This window comes from Vulpes lagopus, chromosome 15 (assembly GCF_018345385.1).
Source record: "Vulpes lagopus strain Blue_001 chromosome 15, ASM1834538v1, whole genome shotgun sequence".
NCBI classification, from domain to species: Eukaryota; Metazoa; Chordata; class Mammalia; order Carnivora; family Canidae; genus Vulpes; species Vulpes lagopus.
In genome coordinates this window covers 26816462-26837068 of record NC_054838.1, presented here as the reverse complement: position 1 = coordinate 26837068, position 20607 = coordinate 26816462, and the positions used below count along the sequence as shown (strand labels likewise).

General features: G+C 47.0%; 1 protein-coding gene across 1 annotated transcript in view; it reads right to left on the bottom strand.

The window, feature by feature from the left end:
• Positions 1-12138: 12138 nt before the first annotated feature.
• Positions 12139-20607, bottom strand: part of DGAT2 (diacylglycerol O-acyltransferase 2) — a 32582-nt gene continuing 24113 nt past the window's right edge. Inside the window, exons 5-8 of the mRNA XM_041729706.1 lie at positions 16243-16447; positions 15440-15614; positions 14855-15057; positions 12139-13303 (exon numbers count right to left, since the gene is read on the bottom strand). Of these exons, the coding sequence (XP_041585640.1) occupies positions 13149-13303; positions 14855-15057; positions 15440-15614; positions 16243-16447 (738 nt within the window). The 3' untranslated portion in view covers positions 12139-13148. The remainder of the gene's footprint in view (positions 13304-14854; positions 15058-15439; positions 15615-16242; positions 16448-20607) is intronic.

Sequence of the window (20607 nt, the reverse complement as noted above, 5' to 3'; positions counted from 1 at the left end):
CCAGAAACCTGTCGGGCAGTCCCACCTGCTCTTCCGTGACCGACTCCAACCCCCAAGTCCACGCCCCTCTTCGCACTCCACTAACCTGTACGCGGAGCTGCAAGGTGTGCCAGCACCGGGACGCTGTTTAACCTCTACGAGTGTGTCGCTTACGCCGTCCTTAGAAAGCCTTTGCTACTTTTCTCCTCCTAGCTGACTTACCCATCAAATTTCATCCGGGAGTGAGGGAGGTCCCTTCTTCCAAAAGGTTTCACTGATCGAAAAAAAAAAAAAAAAGGTTTCACTGATCTACTCTGGGACCCTAAGTTAGGACCCTGGCCTCGACCATATTTCTGATTATTCGATTGCATTGTCTTTTAATGTCTATAACACACACAGTGAATTCCTCAAACAAAAGGACCTTGTCATTCATCTCTGGCTCTCCAGGACCTGGTGGATAATCAGTATATGTTTATTTTTTAAAGTGAAGCAACCCAACTCAAATACCACCTCTTCCATGAACACTTCCTTGGTCATAATGATAGCATATATAGCAATTGCTTCTGTAATAAATAGCATTGACTCATTCTGCTGGGTATCAATCTGCCTTCCCCCCACCCCCTACACTGAATTTCTCCACCACCTGGACTGATACAGCTTGAAAGAACACAGCGTTTTAGAGTCAGACACAACAGGAATCAGGCAGTTTTGGAATCTCGGCTCTGCCACTTTCTAGCTATGTGTTCCTGGGCAAACCAGTTCCCCTCTCTCAGCTTTGGTTTTCCCATCTGTAGAATAATAATAAGGTTGCTGTAAGTAAATCAACATACATAAAGTGCCAGCGAAGTCCTCGCATTAATAATTGCATTAAAAATAGTTTAATAGAAAGTAAGCGTACCACCTTTCCAGGGGTATTCAGAAGCCTGAAGATACTTTGGCTCTGACCCCAGAGCTGGCTAACTTGGATGTCACACTGCCTCCTCTTCTGAAACACCAAGTGGTTCCTCATGGGTGTGTGGTCAGGTGTTTGTTGAGAAGGGATTAGTTAGAAAATCCCAAAACTCATCTGACTCAACTCAGGAGTGCCAAGATCTGGTGGAATTTCACAGAAAACACTTTTCTGTTTCCAGGCTGCATTAGTTCCCTGAGGCTGCTGGATCAAATTACCATAACTGGGTAGCTTACAACAACAGCAACAGAAATACAATCTTCCACAGTTCTAGAGACCAGTAGCCCACAACAAAGGTCTTGGCAGGCCCTCACTCTCTCAGAAGGCTCTAAGGGAGAATCTATCCTTGTCTCTTTCATCTCCTGATATCTCTAGGTAGTTCTTAGCCTGGGGCTGCATAATTCCAATCTCTGCCTCCATCTTCTCATGGTCTTTTCTTCTTCCTGTGTATTCTTTTCTTTTTCTTTTTTTTTTTAAGATTTCTTTAATAAGATTTCTTATTTCTTTATTCGTGAGACACACACACACACACACACAGAGGCAGAGACATAGGCAGAGGGAGAAGCAGGCTTCCTGTAGGGAGCCCAATGTGGGACTCAATCCCCAGGACTCCAGAATCACGTCCTGAGCCAAAGGCAGATGCTTAACCACTGAGCCACACAGGCGTCCCTTCTTTTCTTTTTCTTACAAGGACACTTGTCTTTGGATTTAGGGCCTATCCAGATTATCCAGATCTCATTTTGAGATCCTTAATTACAAAGCCTCTTTTTCCAAGTAAGATGACTTTCATAGGTTCCAGGGATTAGAGCATGGACTCACTGGAGGACAAAAGGGACATTATTCAACTCACTACATAAGTTGAGAAAATGTGCCTGTAGAGACAGAACACATAATCACCACTTTCCCCTTTGGAGGTCAGTTCTGAATATTAGCTAACTTTATTACTTTGTTCATTACACAAATACTCATTGACACAGAAGTGTTAAGCCCTTTATTAGTCAGACTCAGACTCCTACCCAGAGGAGCTGCCCTCTTTATAGAGTACTTAAATAAGTAAACGAAGAATGACGATCCAGTTGCTCAGTCTGAAGAAAGATTAGGAGCCATGGAAGACAGAAGAGTGTCAGTCATAGTAGAGGTGACACTTAAACTGAGTACTGAAGGACCAGTAGAAGCTTACCAGGAGGGAGGAAGGGAGAAAAGGATATTCTAGCAGAGACAGGATCCACTCTTTCTACAGGCTTCTAATGAGATTCAACTCTGTACCACGCTGATTACTGGGCCCTAGAAATACATACCTCAACTAAACTACCCTTCTCAGTCGTTTCCACTCACATGCCACTAACACCAGAAGAGCTGGAATGTTCACCCCTAAGGACAGGACAGAGAACTGAAATACCTGCAAAACATTCAAGGTAATGAATATAAAATGTTTTGCACAGTGACTTGGGTATCCTAAGTGTTCAATAAATGCTATCATTATTTTTATGTGTCCTATTTAATTCTAAAAATTCTTATATTATCGTAGATCCTTTTCCCTAATATGGCTACATTGGTTTCAGCATAAAAAATATTTCTAATCATTTTGAATTAAAATACTATAATATTTATACAATGCTATAGATTCCCTAGGGAAACATGTATCAAAGTGTAGGGAACATAGATGCTAAGGTGGCCAAATACAATATAGATGCACTGATAGAAAAAAGATAAAGGTCAAGTGGTAATGGAATGACTGACTCACAGGAGCTGGTGGGCAAAGTCAGAGCAGGTTTCACAAAAGTCTTAAAAACGATTACTAGCTTGATAAATGAACAATAGAGGGTTAGGTCTGTTAGTTTCAGAGATGACTGGTATTTTAACAGCTAACTAATACCATGTTGGATATTGAAACCAAACATTGTTTGCAGGACCAAAAAGCTAAAGCCACTCCAATCCATTTTATGTCCTCTTCTTCCTCCCTCCTCATTCTCTAGATCTCACGGGTGTGATGCGTTGGATAAATAAGAGCAACACAGGCCAGGTTGGTCTTTTGATGTCTCAAATTTAATTAAATTAGATCTATCCCCTTCCTTTCAACAGAGTCCTCTTTCTTCTGTTTGCTTACTCACTAAGGCAAACCACTCAGACCTGTACCAGGTGCCCAGCCAGGGCACAAAACTTACAGAAATCATGCAAATAGAATCCCTGACTGCAAGGAGGTCATGGATAATTTCAGTACAAAGTGGTACATGCAAGTCATTGGGATGACATATTAAGTATAATGGGAGCACAGAAGAGGACTTTACTAACTGCTGCATGTTGTACCAGAAGGCTTTCCAGAGAAGAAAGGGTATTCTAGGCAGAAGCTTGAGCTCTGCATGAGCAAAGACCTTGAGGCAGAGGACATGACATTAGCATAATTTAAGGTGGCTGAAACAAAGGTTGCATGGGAGCAACAGGCAAAGAGGGTGGAAGAGGAAGATGGGGCCAGAAGAGGAAGACAAGGCTGGAAGAAGAACCTGGCTGTTAGGCCAAAGAACTTGGGCTTAATCTTAGGCAATAGGAAGTCAGTTAGATCCTCAGGCAGCCCTGGAGATGCAGCTTTCAAAGGGTAGGATTTGAAGAGCAAGACTCTTGCAGAAAGCCAGACTCTTGCACCCAACAAAGGTGGGTCCCTGGGCCAACCCTACAAGGTCACTTTTTTTGCAAAAGTCTCTCTAGATATAAGCTAATGGCTACCTTCTCTGGGCCTTCACTGCAGCTGCCTGACTTCTCTTTAGTACCTGCATCCACGTGCCTACTCATATGGTTTGTGTATGATTTGTGTTTGTCTCATCCACTCTGCTTTGAACCCTTGCTATTAATTTCATTCTGAATCCCCAGCATCCTGACACAGAGGGCAGACTGCAGAAGCTTCAACACACCAGTGACTGATGGAGTGAATAAAATCGGTGAATGAGTGGACGAATGCTTGAGGAAGGGAATGTTTGGATGACATGGAACCTCCATACCTCTCCCACTGGACACAGCCCCAGAGAGAGGAGGTGAGCTTGCCCACAGTCACACAGAGTTTGTAGCAAAACTGAGTCAAAGACTTGGGCCTTAGAGCACCTGGGTGGCTCAGTGGTTGAACATCTGCCTTTGGCTCAGGGCATGATCCCGGGTACCCTGGGGTGCTGGGATCGAGTCCCACATCAATCTCCCTGAAGGGAACCTGCTTCTCCCTCTGCCTCTGCCTCTCCCTCTCTCTCTCTCTCTCTCTCTCTCTCTCTCTCTGTGTGTGTGTGTGTGTGTGTGTGTGTGTGTGCCTCTCATGAATACGTAAGATCTTAAAAAAAAAAAAAAAAAGACTTGGGCCTCTTGCCCCTAGGAGCAGCACTCCTTCCTCAGTTCCAGTGGTTTTCACACCATCATGGACTATAAGTGTGCCAGTGTGGGCACATGACTATGAATTAACGGGCCAGCCCAGGACGACAAGCATTAGACATAAGCACATCTTACCCATAGGGCTCATTCAGTGGGAGCCCCCACAGAAAGCTTTCCTTAGGAACTGACTTTCACAGTGAGGTCTAAAGGATGAGGAGGAGGTCACTGGACAAAGCGGGCTAGTGAGAGCAAGAGGAGAATTTGGGCAGAAGGAACAGCCTGAAGGAACACAGAGCATTGAAAGAATTGAAAGAGAAGGCCAGGAGGGTGTAGGCAGGAAAGGCAGCCGGCATGGGGGAGTAGGTGGGGGAGGAGAGGAGTTTTTGAAAGAAATTGATATTTCAAAAATAAAATCAAAGACCTCCTTCAATTTCTTTTACCGTTGAGTGTTGCTTTCATTTATCATTTCATATAGCAGACGTGGCAGCTGTAGCTTGTCTTTTCAGAGCTTAGGGCTCCTGAAGTTTTTTAGTCCAGCCCTGATGGCACGGAATGAAGTCAGTGATGCTGGCAGGGTCCAGATGCTGCCGGGTGTGGTAGCCCCAGGGGAGTCAGACCTTGAGGTGTGTGGACAACCACGGAAAGGTTTAAGCAGGGGAGCTACGTGATCTGATTCATGTTTTTAAAGTGTCACTCTAGGGGCACTTTGGTGGCTCAGTGGTTGAGTGTCTGCCTTCCGCTCAGGTCATGATCCCAGAGTCCTGGGATGGAGGCCTGCATGGGGCTCCCTGCAGGGAGCCTGCTTCTCCCTCTGCCTATGTCTCTGCCTTTCTCTATGTCTCTCATAAATGAATACAATCTTTAAAAAGTAAATAAATAAACCACTCTGGGGGTCCCGAAGTGGCTCAGCCAGTTGATCATCCAACTCTTGGTCTCAGCTCAGGCCCTGATCTCAGGGTCATGAGTTCAAGCCCTGTATTGGGCTCCATGCTGGGCATGGAGTCTGCTTAAAATACATACATACATACATACATACATACATACATACATAAAAATGTCACTCTGGCAGTTGTGTCATGAGCAGACACCAGAACGGGAGGGAGTGGTGAAAATGGTAACAATAAATTGTGACATTTCTTCATTGAGTTAGAGGACAGTTGGAACACGGAAACGTGGCTGAGTTCCTGAGAAGAGGGGGGCTTAACGGATACCCGAGTTCCCTTGATGGTGTCTGAGAGCTCCAAGCCAGAAGAAGAAACAGGGTCTTGGAACTGCAGTTAATTGGCTGCAGGATTTGAGGGAAATTCAAATTCATTCCCCTCTCTAACAGATTTCCCTGGGGGCTAGAGAGAACTAACATTTGTCTAGTACTTTACCTTGGACATACAATACCTTGGACAATCCCCACAGGACCCTGTGAGGTTGGTATTATTGCCCTAGTTTTACCTGATCCTAAAAAGCAGCTCTGGTAATGGAAATGAGCTGCCCAAAGTCACATGACTCTTAGTGGCAGATTGACTTGTGAACCCAGGTCTCTTGCTTCCTAGGCTGGGGCTCTGTCCTTCATACCACACTGCCTGCATTAAGTAGAATACACTATTAAGAACCAAATTTTCCCAAAAGAACGAGAATCTTACTTCCATCGACTGCAAAGTATAGGTGCAAAAAATCCAAAGCTAAAACTCTACACAGTTTTTCTTTCTTGTTCTCTTCCTAAATAATGTAGTCCAAAAGCCCAAAGCTGGGGCTGAGAACAAGATCAGCATGGGGTGAGGGGATAGTGTGGAAGGCCCAGAGCAGGGAGTCAGAAGCAGAGTAAGGTGAGGAGGATGTCCGCACAGGGCCAGCAGTAGGTGGAGGAGATCCTAACACAAGGCTAGGAATCGACCAGAATAGGTGAATAGGATGTCCACTGGGAGGCCAACCTAAAGCAAGATGTCACAGCTCAAGCAGGGCTAAGGACTGGCTCCATAATTAGTGGGGCATGGGGCAAAGTGAAGATGCAGAGGCCCGTGTTGAAAATTCTCAAGAACTCCAAGGAGGCAACAGCATTAAATCAAGCATGGGGCCCTTCTAAGCACCAGGTGTGGGACAGCTGCTTGGGTCACATCCAGTGAAACTGGCCTTGAGAGCGTCAGTATTGGGTTCAGGGATGGAGAACAAAATGGTAACAATGGAAGATTGATTATGTGCAGAAGGATTGATCAAATAAATAAATATATTAAGGATAATGGGAGCCAGTTTCTATCAGAAAAAGGAGTTTCAAATATAGGAAAAGAAAGGACTTGGATGAACCCTGTGGTGATAGACCATCATTGCCCAGATCTGGGTTTTTAAATATCCTCCTCCACTAAGAGGAATCAAGACTCTGAAGAAATGGCTAACTCCCGGATTGGGCCAGAAAAAGTACAAGATGATCCTAGGATGTCTAGTTGTGCCAGAAAGTAAGAAGTATTCCTCCTACCCCCTGCCCCCCACAAAAGAAGGAGACATGTCAAAAGGCCACAGAAGCCAGTTTGATGGATCTCCCACTGGTCAAATCTGGAGCAGTTTGAGCATCAAATAATGATAGAGGCATATAGCCGACTGAATAAAATAGGGATCCATGAGTCTTTATTGATATAAAAAGGGAGGGAAAGAGAGGTTTTCAAAGGATGAAGAAAGCGTAACTTCACAATGTAAATGCTTGATGGTTCCCACCTTAATCAAGTGATCAGGTGAGCATTGCCCAGTAGGACAAACTGAAATCATGACTACCTACTAGGATGCAGGGAGTAGAGTCCATCATTACTTCTGTGATATTTCAGCTAAAGATGGATAGTTGGAGTCAATCATAAGGAAAAAGTAGACATCACAAAACCAAATGGTGTTCTACAGAATACTAGACTCATAATCTCCAAGGCTGTCAAGGTCATGGTCAAGGAGAGACTGAGGAACTGTTTCAGAGAACAGGAGTGGGATACTGTGATTTATAATAAATAATAGATATTTGGTCTTTGTTCACTATTCCTGGCACATAGCTCCTAAAACTCCTGTAATTGCCTATATAAGAGCCATAAGGGCATCTTTAAAAAAAAGAAGAAAGGATTTATTTAGAGCGAGAGAAAGAGAGAGAGGGAGAATGTGCACATAGGAGGAAACATAGGGCCATCTTTTGTTATAATACTTAGTTTTGTCCTCAGTTCCCGAAAGCTTCAGAGAGGGAAATAAATATCTTTTGTTTCCATAACAAATCCCTTTCAACCACATGTGAGATTATGTTAATGAGGTGACATTTGGAAAGTCCCAGATAAATTTAAGGATGGGGGCTGGTTGCCAGGGGAACCAGCCCTGATTAGAAGGTTGAAACCTTCAGCACCCTCCCTCTGTACAGGGCTAGGATTTGAAAGCAGCCTTACTCCTGTGTTACCAACCCTACAATGTGCTATAGCATTTTTTTTTTAAAGCAAGCTCTATGGGGCACCTGGGTGGCTCAGCAGTTGAGGGTCTGCCTTTGGCTCAGGGCGTGATCCTGGGGTCCTGGGATTGAGTCCCATATCAAGCACCCCTCAGGGAGCCTGCTCTCCCTCTGCCTGTGTCTCTGCCTCTCTCTGTGTGTCTCTCATGAATAAATAAAATCTTAAAAAATAAAAAGCCAGCTCAATGTGGAACTTGAACTCACGACCCCTCCAGTGCAATTCAATGCTATGTAAAAAATGTAGGAGATAGAATTGTGTGTACGCATGACACAAATGTTAGATAAAAATATACAAAGCAGAATTCTCTTAGCAGGAAGTGGTGAAAAATATCTTGAAAAAGAGTTTGTTTATAAGGAAGGGAAACAGAATCGTGAAAAAAATAAGTTTGGACAAAGATTTGTTATAAAAAATTATGGTTGAAGGGGCACCTGGGTGACTCAGTGGTTGAGCATCTGCCTTTGGCTCAGGGCGTGATCCCGGGGTCCTGGGATCAAGTCTTACATCGGGCTCTCCATGAGGAGCCTCTTTCTCCCTCTGCCTGTGTCTCTGCCTCCCTCTGTGTCTTTCATGAATAAAAAAATTTCTAAAAAAATTATGGTTGAAGCCAAGGGGTGGGGGAAATTTCTATTTTCTCCTAATGATCTTATTAATTACCATTAAAGGGAAATTTCTTCCACCTCTCAGAATTATCAGAAAAAAGGTACCTTCCACAACTGCAACCCGCCTCAAGTAAAGAAATGCGAAATACAGTTGACTCTTAAACATATGTGTTAGGGATACTGACCCCTGACACACACACACTTGAAAATTCTAGTATAACTTTTGATTCCCCCAGAACTTAGCTACTAATAGCCTACTCTTGACCAATAGCCTTACTGATAACATAAACAGTCGATTAACAATATTTTATATGTTATTTGTTTTATATACTGTGTATTTACAATAAAGTAAGCTAGAGAAGAGAAAATCATGAGAGAAAATACATTTACAGCACTATATCACGTTTATCAAAAACAATCCATGTTTAAGTGGACCTGGGCAGTTCAAATCCATGTTGTCCAATATTTTATTGATGAGAAGACCAGACTCTACCATCCACCGATACAACTCCTCTGTTAGGTGATATAAATATATTGAAGGTCACTGTATTAGGTTAAGCCATAAACTAGCTGACTTAAAACAGAAATTCATTCTGTCACAGTTCCGCATGCCAGAAATCCAAAGTCAAGGCATTGGGAAGGCTTTGCCCCCTCGAGGACTCTAGGGGAAAATCCTTCCTTATTTCTTCCAGAACCTGGTGACTGTGGGTTGTTTGGGCTTGTGCTATGTAAGTCCAGTTTTTGCCTTCTCCCCTTTTCCCTGTGTCTTTCTCCTAGAAGGATACTAGAGCCCACCTACATAATCTAAGATTATCTCATTTTGAGATTCTTGACTTCATTATATCTGCAAAGGCTGTTTTCCCAAATAAAGTCACATTCCTTCACCAATTGCAGGGTTTAAGATATATACGTATCATGTTGTAGGCCACTATTCAACCTGCCACATCATTCCTATGTGTGGCCTGCCCCTTTTTCCTCTCAGGCCAGCCTGCCAAATAATGGAAAAATTAAATTATTATTAATCTGAACGGGACTATTTTAAATTAAGATGTGAATTTTAATCTCCAGGGTAACCACTATGAAAATAACTTAAAAACATAGAGCAAAGGAAACAATTAGAGAATTAAGAGTGTATTAAAAAAATACACATTTAAGGAAGGAATGAAGGGAGAGGGGAACCAGAAAGACATAATAGCAAAATGGCATGTGTAAATCCTACTTGATCAATAATTAGATGTACGTAGACTTAACACTCCAAGGAGAAAGGCAGAAAGTAAAAGTATGGATGAGAGGAAAAAAGATCCAACACTAGTCTGCCTGCAAAAGATACACTTCATATTCAAAGACACAAATAGTTTGAAAGAAAATGGATGGAAGAAGGTGTTTCATTCAAGTAGTAACTAAAAGAGAGCAGGGGTGGCTATACATCTGTAAGCTAAATAGATTTTAAGACAAAAATTGTTACTAGAGACAGAGGGCATTTTATAATGATAAAAGGGTGACTCCATCAGGAAGATGTAATGATTATGGACTTATATGCAGAGGCCCAAAATGTACATAGCAAAGATGCAGAGGCCCAAAATGTACATAGCAAAATTCACGGTATTGAAGGGAAAAGAAAACACAATGTAACAATAGCTGGAGACTTCAATACCCATTTTCAATAATGGATAGAAAGATTGGGCAGACGATCAACAAGATCAACAAGGAAATAGAAGACTTGGGACGCCTGGGTGGCTCAGAGGTTGAGCATCTGCCTTCGGCTCAGGGTGTGATCCCAGGGTCCTGGGATCAAGTCCCACATCGGGCTCCCCGCAGGGAGCCTGCTTCTCCTTCTGCTTATGTCTCTGCCTCTCTCTGTGTGTGTCTCTCATGAATAAATAAATAACATCTTTTAAAAAAGAAAGGAAATGAAACTTGAGCCTCTGTGGGATATTTGGCTCAGAACTAGCTTCAGCGCTCCCTAGTGGCCATATCTGTGAACCACAAGTAAAATCATTGGACTTGACAACTTCCTGGCTGACTACAGCCCCACCTCCTGGGTCCAAAAGTAGATGGTCATCTGGAAAAGGAGGATCCCGTTCCCTGTCCTGAGGGAACAACTCCCAATCAGAAGCAATGTTCAAAAAAAAAAAAAAAGAAGCAATGTTCATAGCATTTACCTAGAGCCCCCCACATGTTGCTCAGAGCAAGCAGTCCTCTGCTCGGCTCCGCACAGGCTGCTGCTAGGCGTACATTGCCATAGGTGAGGACCCCTCTGGGATTTGGGCCCTGCTGATTGTCGCTGCTCCTAGGCGGAGATGATGGTGCTCCTTCACGTACACTAGGTGTTCAGTCTTCACAAAATTAACGCTGAGAATAAGGGCCTGCCTTTGCGAGATGGCCTGTTAGGGCCAGGGCTCAGTCTGGAGCCAGAGCCTGAAGGTCCTGGCTAACCTCACACTGGGGCTGGATGGGGCTGAGACTGTCCTCAAAAAACAGGCCTTTCCTCCATCCTAGAGGAAATATCTGTCCCCTACTGGAGGTCTGTGGGCCTGAGGCCCCTTCAGGGTATCTCCTGCTATCACTTGCACCGCTGCCCACCTAGCAACTCTGTAGAAGTCTCCCACCCTCCCAAGCCAACCCCCACCACAGACCGATCTGCCACCACCTCCTCCTTTAGATCAGCACTGCCATCTCCCTGTCTTTGCACTTGGTGCTCTGCCCTTCATTTCCTTCCTGGAAAACTTCCAGTCATCCTTCAAGTCCCAGGTCAGGCACTGAGGTTCCAGCTCAATGAGGCACCCCATGTTGGATGCACAGGGGGGTGATCCTTGAAGTGGGTGAATGAATAGCAACAATGGGCACTTAGGCAGTGGTAAAGTTGGAATGAAGTCATTTGGTCTCAGCTAGGAAGGGTTCCCAGTGGCTTAGGACTCATTGAACCCAATGGAACTAGAGCCAAGAGAGGTGCCATCTTGTGAGACCTAGGTGTGGTATGAAATCACTACAGTGACTATAGGCCAGCTCTCCCACTTTGTGGTATAACCGAGGTCAGAGGCAAGAAACATGCTTTAAGTGATCCGTGGAGGACAATTCCAGCTCAGCCATTTCAGGACTGTAGCCTTTACCTACATATAGGACAGTAACCCTTTAACGTATGGGGTAGATAGCTATGAGGGGGCTCCAAGGACCCCCTGCCTCCTGATTTCCACTCAATGTATAGTCCTCTTGGGTGTGGTGAGCTGGATCTAGTCACTTGCATCTAATGGGGAGAATATGGCAAAAGTGATAGGATATCACATCTGAGATTAAGTTATGAAATAACTTGACTTCTGCCTTGTACATTCTCTGGCTCTTCCTGCTTACCTCTCTGATGAAGTCAGCTGCCACACTGTGAGCTACTCCATGGAAAGGCCCGTGTGGTAAGCAACTAAGAGTGGCCTCTGGTCAATATATTGCCCATGAGCAAGTAAACCCTGTCAACAACCATAGAAATGACCTTGGAAGTAGATCCTCCCCTAGTCAAGCCTTAGGATAACTGTAGCCCCGCTGACACCTTGACTGTGGCCTTGTGAGAGCCGCTGAGGTAGAGGGCTCAGCTAAGCTGGAGCTCATCTACTGGCTCTCAGATTGTGTGGTGGACACAATGTTGTTTGCAACCACTACATTCTGGAGTAATTTGTCACACAGCAATAGGTAGCCAATACACCACAGGGTTGTGTAGCCCAAAGGAGCAAGGGGTAAGGCTTGGCAGGTGGCCCAGATGGGGCCATGGTTTCTTCGAGCATCAGCAGCAAGATACAGATGCAACTCCAGCAATAACTCACAGTGGACTCTCGTTTTTATTTATTCATTTTGTAAAATACAAAAGTGTGACATGGTACAACAATCTCATCAAAAGAAAACAGAACACACAGAGGAGGGGCTGGATTTCTTCCCTGGCCCCTACTCTCTCAGAAAGGCACAAATATGTGAGGCTTGGGTTCAGGGAGCTCCTGACTTGAAACCAATCTGCTGCTCAGAAGACCAGGCCCCTCTGTGAACAGGAAGAGGGATCCTTTCCTCACACCTGCACTTCGGAGTATGGGTTAAACAAATGGAGGCCACAGGAAAATATGTGATTCAGGCCAAGTCTGGGTCTGTTCTGGGTCCATGTTATCAGCACCCTGTGGAGGAGGACCAATCACTCCAACCAGAACATGGTGGCTGAATAATCCTGGAGACGGTGCATCTGGGACAGCACAGATGCCAGCACAGGATCATTGCCACCCCCATTCTTGCTCTGGAAGCCTCAGATTTAAAAGAATGGCTGGACTCAAGCTGGAGCATTCCAGATGCTCTTCAAAATGGGGACAACTGTGCCCTCCAAATCTTCTCCTTGCTAAGAGGGGCCAGCCTTGCAGTTAAGTGTGGGGTAGTTAGTTTGGAATAGAGCTGCGCCTTATCCTGCAGTGGGAAAAATTCTGCAAATAATCTAACCTGCCTGAGCCACTAATGGCTGTCCTTTTTTCCCAGTTAACTAGAACTGAGTTTTCTCTGTAATTTTGGGAAAGGAAGCAGAAGGGTTAGTTGGGAAACCATAAAGGCTCAGATGTGTTAGCCACCACCTAGAGCAGGATAGATGGGAAGTGCAAGAGTTTGAAATATTCACTTTTTCCCTCTTAAAAAAGACCTAACATTTGTAATGGTTTAACAAAATTATTATAATTTCTTTTAAATAACCCACAGACACCCATGACGCTTCCAAATTTACAGAACAAAAAAGCATTCAAGAACTTGGTAGAAAACGATTTGTAGCTGGTTCCTCCCAGGAGCTGGCCCTCAATGGCAGGCTCAGTTCACCTCCAGAACCTCCGTCTCCGGGAGGCCAAACTTGGTCTTGTGCTTGTCGAAGAGCTTCACCAGGGCCTCCATGTACATGGCGTGATACAGGTCTATGTCCTGCTGGGTTGGGTGCTCCAGCTTGGGGATGGTGATAGGCTCACCCACTGAAGAATGGGGCAGAGGCCTCTGGTTAGTCAGTCCCCTTGGTCCACCATCTCTGAGACTTTGCCATGATGTTGATGGCAGTGACCCTGCGCTACGTGCCAACCATGTGCCAGGAACTGTGCCAAATATGCTCTATCTCAGGTGGTCCCCCTGCTAGAGGAGGACCCAGGGCATGGAAAGGACCTGCCCCATGCCCTTTGGTCACTAAGCAGCAGGCGGGATCAACAGGGTTCCCTCACCTGTCACATGGGATCCTTCCTTGTAGGGCTTTGCTGGGGATTCTGATATCACATGGCATGCTTTGAAAAGTGTGGTGAGGGAGGAGGAGCACAACATTCATACATCCATGCACTGCTTTATTTTCTGCATCCCCACACCCAACTCATCCCAAAGCCCTGGCAAAGACATTTTGGAAATTTCTCCCCAGTTCATGTCCTTTCCTTCCATTGCCACGGCCATTCCCTCAGTCCCTAGCAGCTGCCACAGAGGCGTCTGCACCTGTCTTGGGGATTCATTCTTACCCTCCTAGCCCATTTGCTACCCAGCAGCCCCAAGAATCACTATAAAGTGCAGGTCTGAACCTCTCCTTCCCAAAACCCTCAAGCAGCTCTCCATTCTTAGGCGAAGAGCAGACTCATTCCCACTGCCCACAGGAGCCTACCTCCAGCCACACCTGCGCATGGAAATGTCCCTGCTGCCTAAGAGCAGATGGGGCCTGGCACAGGATTTGTGTGTAACAAAGCAGAGAGTGAGACTGGGTCTGTGCCTAGGGTTCAGGAAATTAGTCTTTGTAAAAATACAAAGCAAAATACCTGATGCTGATAACTAAAGTATCTGTGTGAGCTTTGACCCTGAAAGTCCATGCCTGGCAGCGTTCACACTTCTGTGTGATCTCTGGCTCATGAACCACACACACACACACACACACACACACACACACACACACACACACAAACACACACACACACTCAGAACAACAAAGCTGAAAAACAACCACAGCTGATTTTCACTATACTTCTCAGAGCCTTATGCTCCAGTCATGTTGATGTTTTTCTTTCTGTTCCTCAAAAATCTATACAATTTTGCTGTGGACAGTTCACTCAGGCTAATGTTTCTGACAAATCTCTCCTCCTCCTCTCTTTTGCTAGATAATTCCTATTCAGCTAGAGGTGTAAGAGTCGCCTCTGCCCTGGGTTCACTACAACCCTCCGGAGTGAGCACCTTGCACATTCTCCTCACACCCCCTCATGATCTTTGCTTGATAGACTGGTCTTCCTGGTCTTCCCTGATAGACTCCTGGGTTCTGCAAACACAGACCGCCGAGTCTCGTTTTCTCACCTGGCACTGCTTGGCTCATAGTAATGGAACAAATTCCCTACCGCCCACTCCCCACCCCCACTAGCCATTCCTTTGGCACCCAAACATGTCCACATCCACATGGTGTAGGGCATGGACGTCAGAAACAGATAGCCTGGACGTGAATCCTCACTCTCCCACAAACTAGCAGTGGGGCACCTTGAGGTCAGGGGCTGCAGGCTGGGGATGCTCACCCACGGTGGTGATGGGCTTGGAGTAGGGCACCAGCCCCCAAGTGTCAGAGGAGAAGAGGCCTCGGCCATGGAAGATGCATGGGGCAAAGCCAATGTACTTCTGGAACTTCTTCTGGACCCATCGGCCCCAGGAGCCTTCCTCAAAGATCACTTGCTTGTATACTTCATTCTCCCCGAAGGAGTAGGTGGGAACCAGGTCAGCTCTGAAAGAGAGAAGCCATGGTCTGCCAATCCTAATTGCAGGCCTTTTGCTCTCCTAGCAACATGACATGTTTTGACCTGAGGGTGCACCGTCCTGCACCGGAGCCTGGCCTCTCAGCCCATCTGCTAGGGCCCAGGACGCACAGGCTGCATTTCTGCTCCACTCAGACACTCAGGCTATACTTGAGCAAATTTGGTCTGGCTCTGACCTCCAACCTCTCCTTGCCTACAGGAGGGCAGACTCTCATCCATGCCTTTCTGGGGTCTGGGCCTTGTGTCCAGGAACCAAGGAGCCTTTGTTTGGGCCAAATAGCTTTGGAGGGCTGTGCATGCATGTGCACGCTGGTGTGTGTGTGCGTGTATGTGTGTGTAGGGAGCACTTACCCATGGCGTAGGGCCAGTTTTACAAAGCCCTTGCGATTGCGCAGGGTGACTGCGTTCTTGCCAGGCATGGAGCTCAGGGACTCGGCTGCGCCCCCCACTACGATGATGATGGCATTGCCGCTCCCATTCTTTGAAAGCAAGTAGTCTATGGTGTCCCTGTTCACAGGGCAGATGCCTGGCAGGGAGAAGGACACAGAGTCAGGGCTGTTCACAAATGTACCCCCTCCCCCCTGCATAAGGCCAAACATAAACAGAAAGAGCCCTGGACTTGGGCTCCAGACCTAACCCAGCCATTAGAAGTTATATAGTCCTGCATCAGCTATTTCTTTTTCTGAGCCTTGGCTTATTTATCTGTAAAATGGGAATAACGATATGAGGTTGTTTAGGGAACTTGTTCATTTGGCAAACATTCCTTGAGGTCCTAACTCTACCAGGCTGTTGCTAGGTGCTGGGGATCCCAGTGGATCAGGGTGGCAGGGGTCAGGGGCGGGAGGATAAGGACAGAGCCATGAATGGTGATTAGGTCATGCAAAGGGCAGCCCAGGGGCCAGGGCAGCCCAGAAAAGGGGTCAGAGGTGGCTTCTTAGGGAAGATACTATCAAAACTGAATCCTGAAGACCATATGGACAGCTCTCCTGCTCAGACCTGATCCACCATGCCTGTGGCACACTGTCTGCCAGCACAGGACCAGCCCACTGGGGCACGGTGTGTTGGCCTCTGGGCCTTTCTGTCACCTTGCTCAGTGGAGAAGCTCAGGCCTGCACAACGGGGCCCAGCAGGGGCAGGCAGGGGTGGATTCTCACCTCCAGACATCAGGTACTCCCTCAGCACCGGCATCCGGAAGTTGCCGGCCAACGTGGCCAGGTAGGGTCGTATGCCAGGGAACTTCTTGCTCACTTCTGTGGCTTCTGTGCTGAAGTTACAGAAGGCACCCAGGCCCATGATGCCATGGGGGTGGTATCCAAAGATGTAGTTCCTGGTGGTCAGCAGGTTGTGTGTCTTCACCAGCTGCAGGGCAAAACTCAGTCAGAGGAAACTGCTGGGAGAGGAGTCCTGGGACACGCCCCGCAGATGCTGGACCCTGAGTGACTTTGGACCCCAAGGACCCGAGCAACACTGCACCTGACCCAGGACTCTCGTAATTGCCACTTAGACTGAGAGTCCCCAGGGAATGGAGTGGGAAACTTTCTCTCTCATTCCCATACTTCTCCAGCCAAACACACCAGGTCCTCTGATCTGCACCCTGACAGCCTCCTGCCTGCCCTCCTCCTGGGCCCATTCTCCTCAACCAACCCCGGCCACTCTCAGATGAAGAGGGATGTCCAGGTTTTGTCAAGGTAAAGTCCATGTCCCTTCGTTTGGCCAGAGAAGGGACAGTGCAGCTGGCTTAGATGGAAACTTCCTTGCATGTGGCCAGGCTTGGTTCATGCTCTGCTGTGGGGAGGACGGGGTAAGCAACAGCCCTGTGCCAGCCCTACAGGGGCAGGAGACCAGCTGTATGGCCAGCTATCAACAAAGATGCCCTGGGATGCTCTAAAGAATGACTGGCTTCCTCAGGAGGCTGCTCCCTGCACAGAACATGTTGGAGGTGGAGGGTTCTGAGAGGGATGGAGAGCAAGGCTATTTTGTTCAGAAACATCATTTCTTTTCTGATTAGAAAAATAACAAATAATCATGGAGTGTTTTAAAAATACATGAAAGTGAAAAGGTGATACAAAGCACTTGTCCTGTCTTCATCCTGATAAACCCCTCTGACGTGTTGAGTTCTTTTGCTACTCAAATATACACTGCTCTTTTTTTAAAACCACAAAATTGGGACGCCTGGGTGGCTCAGTGGTTGAGTGTCTGCCTTTGGCTCAGGACGTGATCCCAGGATCCGGGGTTGAGTTCTGCATCGGGCTCCTGGTGGGGAGCCTGCTTCTCCCTCTGCTTGTGTCTCTACCTCTCTCTCTCTCTCTGTCTCTCATGAATAATTAAATAAATCTTTAAAAAATAAAAACCACAAAATTACAGGCATGTGGTTGATATCATTTTTACATAATTTTCTTTTTTAAAGATTTTATTATTTATTTGACAGAGACAGAGAGAGAGAGAGAGAGAGAGAGAGAGGGCACACAAGCAGAAGGAGCTGCAGAGGGAGAGGGAGAAACAGGCTCTCCACTGAGCAGGGAGCCCAATGTGGAGCTTGATCCTGGGACCCTGGGATCATGACCTGAGCCAAAGGCAGATGTCAACCAACTCAGCAACCCAGGTGCCTCTCATTTTTAACAACATTTCCTACCAAGCCTATCATAACTATTTTTCCTATCACAATCCCTCAGTCACGTGTCTCTCGTGGCTACATTATTCTGTCATGTAGCCATGCAGTGTGTAATAAAATCATAATCAAATTCTGATTGATAGATCTTTAAAAACCTTCCAAAATTTCCTTCAGAAATAATGCTTCCCTAAGTACCTTCTTTTTGTCCACATATCTGATTATTTGACAAACTTCTAAAGGGAACAATTCCTGGGTCCAAGGGTATGAACATTTTTGGTCTTGTGGGCTGTCCTGCCTCTAGAAGGGTGGCCCTGATATCACCCCCACTGCTGTGCTTAAAAGTACCCTGCACTGGTGCCAGCTGAAGGCAGAGCCATGGGCCCTTGGCAGAATGTCAACAGCTTGTATTTTCCATGGTTCTAGATTCGGGAACCCCTGGCTGGGGAAAGGACCTGGTGCTCCATTTGGGGTGCAGGGGTGCTGGTGGCTGACCCTGGGAAACTGAAATCTGAATCTTCAGGTGACAGAGACCCAAGGGCGATGGAGCAGATGGTGGCTGGCACCATTCCCAGCTCTGTAACTGTTGGGATGTGTGTGAGCCAGACCCCCCTGAGTTTCACCCCCCATTGCTTGGGCCTTTGGTACTCTTTCTCCCACTTTGCCTTTGGCAAGCACATTAAAGCAGCTCAAAAACCCAACCAGCACATTGCTGCCTGATACATAAACGAAAAACAGCAGCAGCCTAGGGATGCCTGGATGGCTCAGTGGTTGAGCATCTGCCTTTGGCTCAGGTCATGATCCTGGGGTCTGGGGATCGAGTCCCACATAGGGCTCCCTGGGGGAGCCTGCTTCTCCCTCTGTCTGTGTGTCTGCCTCTCTCTATCTCTCATGAGTAAATAAATACAATCTTAAAGAAAAAAAAAACACAGCAGCAGCCTAAGCCATGACTATGGGGTAGGGGGCAGTGAGGGAGTCTAAAAGGGAGCCCGCAGTTTTACAGGAGCTTTGCCAGGAGACTGTTTTGAGATTTCACCTCCTGAAGAGGTGTACCCACAACACTAGCTTGCAGTAAAGCTAGAACCTGGAGCTGATTTCCACACGGTAGGAATGTGTCAAGGTAAGAGCTAAGGCAGCCAGCACCACACTGGTAATCTCTCACCACACTGGTAAAAACCCCACAGGCTGGGTCTGGAAGTCCAAAGCATAGAATGTGCTGGAAGAGCCCTGATCTAGGCTGGTCCTTTGATGGCAAGGTGGAGATTGAGACCTAGAGAAAGGAGTTGCCACTTCTCAGAGGTCACAGCAAATCCTCCTCCACCTCTAGACTGGGCCACCCAGTGTGCTTTTCTCTGAGCCACTGGCATGAAGATGTACCATCTGGTGGAAGCTCGGCTGGCTCTTTTTCTCTTCTTTTCTCTAATTATTTTTTTAGAGAGAAAGTGCATGCAAGCTGGGTGGGGAGGGGCAGAGAGAGGGAGAGAGAGAATCTCAGGCAGGCTCCAAGATGAGTGTGGAACCGTATGTGGGGCTTGATCTCACAACTCTGAGATCAGATCTGAGCCAAAATCAAGAGTCAGATGCTCAACCAACTGAGCCACCCAGGTGCTCCCTAGCTGGCTCTTTAAAACACCTCTCCCTCACCTTCACATCTCTGTCTGGGGGGCGTTTGCTAAGTGAGCTGCCTTGGGACACACTGCAAGTTAATGGCCCTTGGGGCAGTCCCCAGAAGAATGCAGGCTGATACAGCTTTGATCTGTCTTCAAGCCAGCCCTCAGGGCTGGACAGAGCATCCATTCTGGAGGGAGAAGGAAGACACAGCTGATGAAGGCTCTGTTGACATGCTTGCTCTCATGGCAAAGTCTCAGGCCAAGGGACTGCCCAGGCCAGGCTCACTGGCTAACATAAGCCTGGGACACATTCCTGGCAAGTCATTCCTCCCACTCTGCCTCCCAGGGCAGGAAGGGTGCTCAAATGGGCTTGTCCTATCTTGGCACCAAACAGAGGAAGAAATTCAAAATCAAAGAGGAGCAGACTTGCCTGAGCTCACCCAGCATGGCAGAGTAATGGAGGAACATGGGAGGAAAACATGGGCCCTGAAGTAGACAGCTTTGGTTCTTATACCAGCCCTGCTACCAACTTGCTTTGGGATCTCGGGACAGTCCTTCTTCTCTGGGCCTTAGTAGGATCATCTGGGAAATGAAGCAGATGGACAGATAGGTATTCTAAGCTCAGAGAATCTTTCCTGATCTCCTCTTCAAAGATCCTGCCTATAATTCAGGGATAGGGGACCTAGGTACTAGCATTCCTCTTTCAGGTACCTGGTGGTATCTGAAATCACATGACTGCTGCTATCACATGAGCCCTCCTGTGCTAGAAGGAATGTTCTTGGGGCTCACTGAGCTGCTCTGGTGGCAAAGAGCTATCCAAAGGAAGCGGGGGAAGTGTGAGCGGGTGGTTACAGCTAGAGAGCCTTACATAATCACTGACAAGAGGCCAGGAAAATGGGGAGGGCCAGAAGGGCCACACAGAATACCACAGAGCGTCAGCTCTGACATCAGATCACCAAGACCAAACCCTCCCTGCACAAAAGAGCAGCCTGAGGATCAGGGGCTTGGCCAAGATGACCTATGAGAAACAGCAGAGCCCAGGCCAAGGCTCCATGCCCTGGCATGCCTCAGGCCCAGGTTGGCTTCGGTCCTGGTGCCTGGGGCCCTCTCAGGGCCAGCTTCACAGGTGCCCTCTGGCTCCAACTCTGACTTCTTGGAACAGAGGTATGAAAAGGGACACAGAATTTTGCTTGGTTCTTTTGGAAATGTGGAGATGAGAAGAGAAGGGCACCTGCTTATCCCAGCTCTGGTCAATGGTCACTGGGTATCCTGTTGGGTGAAGGGGGCTACTGGACTCAAGG